General features: G+C 56.9%; 2 protein-coding genes across 2 annotated transcripts in view; one reads left to right on the forward strand and one right to left on the reverse strand.

Annotated features, from left to right (window-relative positions):
• LOC144279334 (alpha-1B-glycoprotein-like) overlaps nt 1-9,449 on the forward strand; it is a 937,253-nt gene that overhangs the window by 394,185 nt on the left and 533,619 nt on the right. The gene's annotated exons all lie outside the window — the stretch shown is intronic.
• LOC144279241 (immunoglobulin superfamily member 1-like) overlaps nt 1-9,449 on the reverse strand; it is a 77,362-nt gene that overhangs the window by 37,394 nt on the left and 30,519 nt on the right. The window contains 2 exon segments of the mRNA XM_077840731.1: nt 6,086-6,376; nt 7,600-7,884. Of these exon segments, the coding sequence (XP_077696857.1) occupies nt 6,086-6,376; nt 7,600-7,884 (576 nt within the window).

Genomic DNA, 9,449 nt, shown 5'->3' on the forward strand with positions numbered 1-9,449 from the left:
GGCCCTTATTGGGCAGGGAATTTGCAGCACAGGGGCTGTGAGGGGAGACTCAGGGGACTAAAAAGAAAATGGGGAACCCTGAGGCTGAGGGGGCTGGAGCTGTGGAGGGATGTGGAGGGGGGGTAGTGAGAGGAGAGGCTGCTGGGGGTAGAAGTAGCAGCCCAGGGAGTACTGGGGGGTGCTGCTCCCCCCTCGCTCCTCACATGCCCAACAATCCTACCCCCCGCCCCCCCAGCTCTGACCTTCTTGGGGGAGCCTGTCTGCTGATGTGCTTTGACTAACTCTGAGTCTCTTTTCCCTGCCAGCTTAGGACTTCAGTGCCTGGTCTGGTTTGAGCCAGACCCGCCAGGTGCCAGCGAGGTTATCTTAGCTTCTTAACCCTTTACAGGTAAAAGGACTTTGCTTCTGGCCAGGAGGGATTTTATAGCACTGTATGCAGAAAGGTGGTTACCCTTCCCTTTATATTTATGACTGTCTATAACACTGATAGAGAGATACGCACAGCTCTTTCCTCCCCCAGGTAGTAATCACTTACTCTGGGTCAATTAATACACAAAAGTGATTTTATTAAGTATAAAAAGTAGGATTTAAGTGGTTTCAAGTAATAACAGACAGAACAAAGTAAGTTACCAAGCAAAATAAAACAAAACACACAAGTCAAAGCCTAATATATTTAAGAAACTGAATACAGGTAAATCTCACCCTCAGAGATGTTCCAATAAGTTTCTTTCCCAGACTAGACTCCTTCCTAGTCTGGGCCCAATCCTTTCCCTGGTACAGTCCTTGTTAATTCCAGCAGATAGCTTAGGTGAAAAGCAGGGGATTCAACATGACTGAGACCCACTTTGTTCTGTTCCTTTAATAGCTTTGGCAGAAGGCAGGAATCTTTGTCTCCTTCAAAATGCAAAAGCATCCAGTTAAAGATGGATTTCAGTTCAGGTGACATGATCACATATCCTGTGAGACTTCATTACCCGCTTGCTGGCACACAGGTATACAGGAAGTCTTACAAGTAAACTGAGCCATTTACAACCAATTGTCCTGGTGAATGGGACACTTTGCATAATTACAATAGGACCTCGGAGTTATATTTCATATTCCTAGTTTCAGATACAAGAACGATACATTCCTATAAATAGGATGACCACACTCAGTAGATTATGAGCTTTGTAATGATACCTGACAAGAAAACTTTTGCATAAAGCATATTCCAGTTACATCAAATCCACACATATACAAATATTTTTATAAAGACATGGAGTTGAATGTCACACCGACCCCGTTTCTTCCCAGGTTGGGGGTTCAGCCAGGGGAGGGGCGATGGAGTCGAGGTCCCTCTCTCCGGCCTCTCTGCTCAGGACGTCTCTGCAGATCAGGGCCCAGACGGCCCGGGGGGAACAGGAGACGGGGGGCTGGCAGCCAGGAGGGTGAAGCGAGTCTCTTTCTTTAAGGCCCCCAAAGGGTGGTGGGCGGCACAGCCCGAACCCACAATATTTTATTCACCAATGAGGCCTCATTTCCGACACCCAATTTTGGGTCACGGATTTCTGCTCCCTGCTTTCTCCCGTGTCCCAGGTGGGCCCCAGCCTGGCCCGTGGGTTCTGTCTGGCAGCTGCTCGGGTTGGACTAATCCCGTCTTTGTGTCTCGCCAACTTTCCCCCCAACGTTCATTTGTCCAGGTTCTCGTGACGCTGCCGGAACTTCTCACTCACCTTCGTCGGCTGCAACATTAGGGGACATTTGGAGGCTCTGGTATCACACCGCCCCCTGGGGTGGGGAGATTTGGGGGGCAGAGGAGCATGAAGCTCTGGGGGCTTGTACAATAGAAATACAGGGAGGGGGAGGTCTAGGGAGAAAGGGGGGACAGAAAAGGGTCTGGGGGACCCCGCTGCAGAGGGAGGAGGGGGACAGACACTGGGGGTGCAGTAAGTGCCGTTATTCCAGCGCCAGGGCCAGATGCAGCCTCCCCACACACAGGGGGACGGGGGCTCTGTCTAGGGATGCTGCGGGGAATGGGATTTTGTGGGATATGGGGAGGGGCCCAGCTCAGGGCTGGGCGATGAGTCCTGGTGGCCCTGGGGGATTTAACTACCCAGCTGCAGGTTGGGAAAGCACTAGGGCCTAACGCACCCTGCCCAATGAGATCCTGGGTGGATGGGGGATGACGGCGGGTGTCTGAGAGGGAGGCCATAACCGGGGGTGGCCAGTTTAGACTCGATGGGGACCTGCAGGCAGGAGCTGGCTGCGAAGCGGCAGGTGGCAGGCGGGTGGGGTGACCGTGGCTGTGAAATGCTGGGTGCCCAGCCCCAAGGAAAGGGAGCGGGCAGAACGGGCGGTGCTGGGAATCCGGCCGGGAAGGGGCTAGTTATCGAGTGCCCGGCTCCCCAGTGCTCTGGGCTCCCCGCAGATGCAGGTGGTGCCTTCTGTCACGGAGTCCCTGGGCGATGCTCTGGATCTGCTCCCCATGAAGCCAGGCAGGACTCGGGGGCAGTCGCCTTCCTGTGAGCAGCCTGTTTGCAGGACACAAAGCTCACACAGCTTCCACCTTCCTGGGTCTGACCTCGGAGCATTTAGCATCCTCTGCCCCTCCGTGCGCTTCCCACAGCCAGTCCACTCAGGCGGGATCCTGGGGAAGCCAGAGGGTCCTGCCCCCGAACTCCGCAGTCAGATGTGACTCTCAGCCAGCCAGTAAAACAGAAGGTTTATTAGACAAGAGGACCATGGTCTAAAACAGAGCTTGTAGGTGCAAAGAACGGGACCCCTCAGCTGGGTCCATTCTGGGGGGCAGCGAGCCAGACAACCACTTCTGCCCTTCACTCCATGTCCCAGCCAGCCCCAAACTGAAACTCCCTCCAGCCCCTCCTCCTCTGGGCTTTGTCCCTTTCCCGGGCCAGGAGGTCACCTGATTCCTTTCTTCTCCAACCCTTTAGCTCTCACCTTGCAGGGGGGAAGGGCCCAGGCCATCAGTTGCCAGGAAACAGGGTGTCGGCCAGCCTCTGTGTCCAGACTCCTGCACACACCTGCCCTCTCGGACTCTGCAGTGATTATACACCCTTACCCCACCACCTAGATACTTAAGAACTGCCTAGGGGAAACTGAGGCACCCCCACAATATTCAGAGGAAACATTAAGAACAGTCCCACTTCGTCACACCTTCCCCATGCAGAGCCCTGCTTCATCCCTGCTCCCCACTGGCAGCCCTGGGCAGAACCAGCCTGGCTGGGCCAGTGAGTGGGACTCCATCACCCTCCAGGTTCTGCTCCATAGGGAGTCCAATGTGCCCAGCCCGGGGCGACTCCTCTAGCTGGTACTGCAGGGGCTCGTGCTCACGGTGTGACGGGTTCAGTCAGAGAGACACCCTTCGGACTGCCACCTGACCTGCTGAGATTACCTCTGAGCCGTTTTCCACTGCCACCTTGAGACTCCAGAACCCTGCCTTGTTGAGCCAGACACACTAGTCTGCTGCAAACACAGACCCAGGTCTGGTCCACACCCCCAAAGCTGCAGGCTTTGACCAAACCCTGCTCAGCAGGTCACCTATCTCCAGCACCCAGACACCCAGCGCCCAATGGGATCCAAACCACAATTAAACCCATTTTACTCTGTAAAAAGCTTAAACAGGGTAAACTCATAAATTATCCGCCCTCCATAACACTGATAGAGAGATATGCACAGCTGTTTGCTCCCCCAGGTATTAATCACTTACTCTGGGTTAATTAATAAACAAAAGTGATATTATTAGGTATTAAAAGTAGGATTTAAGTGGTTTCAAGTAATAACAGTAAGTTACCAAGCAAAATAAAACAAAACACACAAGTCTAATCCTAATGCATTAAGAAACTGAATACAGGTAAATCTCCCCCTTAGAGCTGTTCCAAGAAGCTTCTTTCCCAGACTAGCCTCCTTCCTAGTCTGGGCCCAATCCTTTCCCCGGAACAGCCCTTGTTAGTTTTAGCTCAGGTGGTAACTAGGCGATTCCCCATGTCTGGGAGCCCCCTTTGTTCTGTTCCACCCCCTTTTATACCTTTGGCCTAAGGCGGGACTCCTTTGTCTCTCTCTGGGTTCCCACCCCTCCTTCTAAATGGAAAAGCACCAGGCTTAAGATCGATTCCAGTATCAGGTGACATGGTCACATGTCCCTGTGAGACCTCCTTCTTCATTACCCACAGGCTGGTGCCCATGTCCATAAGAAGGCTTGCAGGTAAATAAACCATCTACAGCCAATTGTCCTAGTCAATGGGGGCCATCAAGATTCTAAACCACCATTAATTGACTTCAGAGTTAACGTCATATTTCGAGTTTTAGATACAAGAATGATACATGCATATAAATAGGATGACCACACTCAGTAGATCATAAGTTTTGTAATGATACCTTCCAAGAGACCTTTTGCTTAAAGAATATTCCAGTTACATTATAGTTACACTCATAAGCATATTTCCATAAACATATGGAGTGCAGTGTCACACATGGCATTGGGGGTTCAATCCAGGGGAGCTGCTGTCAGGTCGGGAGCTATTTTGGGGTGGGGATTCTCTGAGGCAGGGGTATTTGGGGGCAGGGGGGTTTGTGCTGGCATCTCAGTCCCCCGAGGGGAAGCGGCTCGTCCCCCGGGGAGATTCTCTTCCCTGCACGGCCGGATCCAGACTCCTGGGGGCACAGAGAGACGGCGGGTTAGAGGGGCCCGTGTCACCATGGGCCCAAGTCCTGGGGGCAGCAAGGGGCTCAGAAGGGGGGGATCACCTCACCTAGGGCACTTCCCTCGGGCGACTGTAATAGGTCTCAGCCGGGATCAGCCCCTTGACGAGCAGGACCATGGCGCTCAGCACCAGGCTGGCGATGTTGGCGTAGGTGAAATCCTGGTGTCCCGGGGGGGCTGCTGCAGAGGGAAGGGGAGAGTCACTTGGCAGCTCAGATGGGGAGATCAGCAGCTAGCTCTGCCCCAGGAGTGGAGCCCCCAACACCCCATCCAGCAGGTCCAGCCCAGCCCCCCTCTGGGGGTCTCCCAGGTGCTGCAGCTCTGAGATCTCCCTAGGGCCAGACCCCTCAGGTGAGGTCATGTCCTGCTGCCCCAGGGGGCTGAGCCTCAGCTTCCCCAATGAAGGGGGCTCCCAGGTGGACGATCTGCCCCCGAGACACCCGGCACGCCAAGACCAGACCAGGGGATGGGGACAATCAGAGCCTCAGGGTCTTAGCCCCCCACAGCAGGGAACCACCCTGGCTCCCTGTCCCCATAGGACCCCTCTGTCCACCCCACAGGTGCCTCTGCCAAGGGCAGTCTGCTGTGCAGTGAGCCCATCCCTGGGGTATCTTGGCTACTGCCAAACACAGCCAGGCAGAGCGTGCAGGGGGAGGCTGGAACATCACCCACTGCCCCCCACAGTCGGGTGGTGCCCAGGGCCCTGGGGACCAAGGCGCAGCCAGAGGCGGGAGAACATCTATTGGGGAGAGGGTCAGGGGGTCCCCTGAGACCCCAGTGTGGGGAGGGGAAGCAAGAACCATGGAAATTCTGGGTAATGCTCACTCCTATTGCCAGGGGGATGTCATGTGGCCCAATAATGAGGGGTTATTGCCCCAGGACTCTGGGCCCAATTTCACAGCCCAGTCCCCCAGATCCTGTCCCTCCCCTGGGATCCCCCAGCAAATTCCCGGCTGCGGTCTGCAGATCAGGAGGCACAGGAGGAGCTGTGGGTCCGGGGTTGCCCCTCCACCTGATGTCTCAGCCCCACCCACCCCTGGGCACCACGACCTGTTTCCACAGTAATTGTCCCCCACCCCGGACCCAAGACCCAACCTCCTCTGTGGGTCCCAAGAACGAGAGCAACAGGGGGGAACATCCCCCTGGGAAAAGCCGCCTTCTCTGCAGCTGCCCCTGGGGGAAGGGATCCCCCCTCCCTCTGCCCTGAACCTCCTCCGGCTGGGGAACCTCCAAGTGACTCCATCCCGGCTGCACGCCTGGGTGTCCCCTCTGCTGGGCCCAGGGCTCAGGGCAGACCCTGGTTCTGAGCGTCCCATCAGTGCGAAGCCCCGAGGGATCTGGCTGGGTGTGAGGCTGGGATCGGAGACGTGGAGCCGGGCCCCTCACCTGCTACCACCAGCTGCACGGGGTGGCTGGGCTGCGAGGAGACGAAGGGATCTGATCGGGGCCGGTAGCTGCAGCTGTAGCTCCCTCCGTGCTGCCGGCCCACGGTGGGGATGTGGAACTCGGCCCCGTCCCCAGCAGGGTCCATGTGTCGCGGCGGGTTCAGGTCTCCAGCCTTGTGCAGGAAGAACCTCACGTCCCGGGGCTGCCCCTGACACCAGATGGTGACGTTTACCCCTGGGGCGGTGACCCCAGTGGGGCTCAGAGAGATGGAGGGTCGGGGCAAGCTGGGATCTGTGCACAGGAGACAGGATGTGAGAACAAGACCCGGGCGCCCACCCAGCCCCGGACTCCCAGGCAGGCTCCAGCCACAGGCAGATCCAGGGCCCCGGGCAGAGATTCTCTCCCAGATCCCAGAGTCCCCCCACCCAGAATCCCGGCCCTGCGAGCTGGGCTCCCGGCCCCACAGACACTGAGCCACGGCTCCCTAGTGCTTGGGATCCTCCTATGCCCGTTTGTGACCCCTGCCTTGTTTACTGCATCTGGCCTGCCCTGGACACACAGCGACACATGGGCTTGTCTCCGCGGCCCAGCACAACAGGGCCTGAGCCCCACACAGAAAGGGAGTCACCCTGCCAGCCCCCCGGGAGGCAGGGAGGCATCATTATCCCCATTCTACACAAGGGGAAACTGAGGCACAGCCAGATTCACTTTGTTAGTGAGCTCCCAGGGGCAGGGACCATTTCTTCACTCTGTGTTTATGCAGCGCCTGACACAAAGGGGCCCTGAACATGGCAGGGACCCTACATGCTCCCCCAACACAAGGGATCCAGCGCTATTGAGGCCAGCGTTTGCACAGGTCTCCACTAACTGTGGGCATCTCGGTTTCTGGCGCTTGGCCTGAGGTCCCCCAAGATTGAGGCCCTTTTGAAGGACACTTTTGAAAATCATGACATGCTCCCATCACACAGAGTCTGTGGCCGCGCCAGGAGCTGGGCCAGATCTCCTGGGTCCCAGCCCAGCACTGTGTCCACCAAGCCACCACTTCCCCTGCAGCCCCTGCCTCATTCAGCTCCGGCCGGGGCACTGCCTGGGGCGGGGCCTGGAGAACAGAGCGGAGGGGATCACAGGATTAAATAGCGACTCACGGCTCCTACCCACAAGGGGCAGCGTTAAAGTCACCTCCCTGCCCCGAGTCTCCAGGGGCTGCTGCTTCATGGGGGGAGGGATAGCTCAGTGGTTTGAGCATTGGCCTGCTAAACCCAAGGTTACGAGTTCAATCCTTAAGGGGGCCATTTTGGAATCTGGTGCAAAAATTGGGGATTTGGTCCTGCTTTCAGCAGGGGGTTGGACTAGATACCTCCTGAGATCCCTTCCAACCCTGATATTCTATGATTCTATGATGGGCATCCCGTCAGGGCTCAGGGCAGAGCTGGCTCTGAGCGTCCCATTAGAACCGAGCCCCTGTGAGGGTCTGGCTGGGGCTGGGAATGGGGATGCCGAGCCGGGCCCCTCACCTCTCACCACCAGCTCGACGGGGTCGCTGGGGGACGATGCGGCGGCTGACCCCGATCTGCTGTGATAGGAGCAGCTGTAGCTCCCCCTGTCATCCCAGCTCACGTTGCTGATGGAAAACACAGCCTCCAACCCTTTCGGATCCGCAGCTGGGAAATGGCGTCCCTCTTTATTCAGCACGAACCGCACGCCCTGATGCTGCCCCCGACACCAGACGGACACGGCTTCCCCCAGGGAGACCCCCCCGCTGGGGCTCAGGGAGATGCTGGGTTTGGGGTAGCTGGGCTCTGCAGGGGGAAGCAGACAGGCCGTGAGACGCAGACCCCGTCCCTCAGTCCTGGCGTCCATCCTCACCACGCGGCCTCAGTGGTGGGTCAGACCTGGCAGGCCTGGGGACGGGCTCCTGGATGCCTTTCCACAGTGGCCCAGAGTTTCCTCTGAGCCCTGGGCTAACAACATGAGACATGGAGCAACCCCAGCCCCTGGGGGCCCAAAGCTCTGTCTCCTAGCAGGAGACAGGCTAGGCCAGTGTCATGGAGTCCCCGGGCCATGCTCTGGAACTGCTCCCCATGAAGCCAGGCAGGACTCTGGGGAAGTCTCCTCTCTGGGAGCAGCCTGTCTGCAGGACACACAGCTCCCCCGGCTCCACCTTCCTGGGTCTGACCTCGGAGCATTCAGCATCCTCTGCCCCTCCGTGCGCTTCCCACAGCGAGTCCGCTCAGGCAGGGATCCTGGGGAAGCCAGAGGGTCCTGCCCCCCAACTTCGCAGTCAGATGTAACTCTCAGCCAGCCAGTAAAACAGAAGGTTTATTAGACGACAGGAACATGGTCTAAAACAGCTTGTAGGTGCAGAGAACAGGACCCCTCAGCTGGGTCCATTTTGGGGGGCTGTGAGCCAGACAACCACGTCTGCCATTCACTCCATGTCCCCAGCCAGCCCCAAACTGAAACTCCCTCCTGCCCCTCCTCCCGCTTTGGGCTTTGTCCCTTTCCGGGGCCAGGAGGGCACCTGAGTCCTTTGTTCTCCAGCCCTTTAGCTCTCACCTTGCAGGGGGGAAGGGCCCAGGCCATCAGTTGCCAGGAAACAGGGTGTCGGCCAGTTCTCTGTGTCCAGACCCCTGCACACACCTGCCCTGTAGGGCTCTGCAATGATCACACACCCTTACCCCACCCCCTAGATACTTAAGAACTGCCTAGGGGAAACTGAGGCACCCCCACACCATTCAGAGGAACCATTAAGAACAATCCCACTTCATCACATCTCTCCCCCCTTCGAGATCGAACTGAGTGGGGTCACTTTAGCTGGTGACCTGGGGAAGTTTGAAACCACCAACGTTCCCATGGATGCTCCAGCACCTCTCCCATTCCTTGGTAGGAGTTACACCAGGCCCTTCCAGTTTCACGCCCTCCTTTAGGTCGGGGGTGGTTGATAGCACTCGCAGGCCGCATGTGGGAAGGTTTATGCGGCCTCTGCCCTTTGGCCACCCCAAAACCCCACGGGGTCAAACTGGGATTGGGTCTTCTCCCCAACAAGCTGGCCAAACACAGCCACTTGGTTAGAGGACTCTTTAACTTTCTTAACAGCTTTCACTCCATCTGAGACCTTCTCAGAGCTATCCACACTAGATCCTTCAACAGGAAAGTCAGTGGATCCATTCACAACAGAAAATTGATGGCCTTTAGGAACTGAAACTTTCTTGATTAAATCACTTTCACACCCTTCAGTTGCAGTAAACTGCTTGCAAAGACTCCATGAGGATTCCTTTCCCGAGGGGCTTTTCTATGCAACAATTCACCCCTCACAGAAATTCTGCTCTTACCCTCTTCACCTAGGGCTTGCTCTAGAGCAACA

Source organism: Eretmochelys imbricata, chromosome 23, assembly GCF_965152235.1.
Source record: "Eretmochelys imbricata isolate rEreImb1 chromosome 23, rEreImb1.hap1, whole genome shotgun sequence".
Lineage (NCBI taxonomy): Eukaryota > Metazoa > Chordata > Testudines > Cheloniidae > Eretmochelys > Eretmochelys imbricata.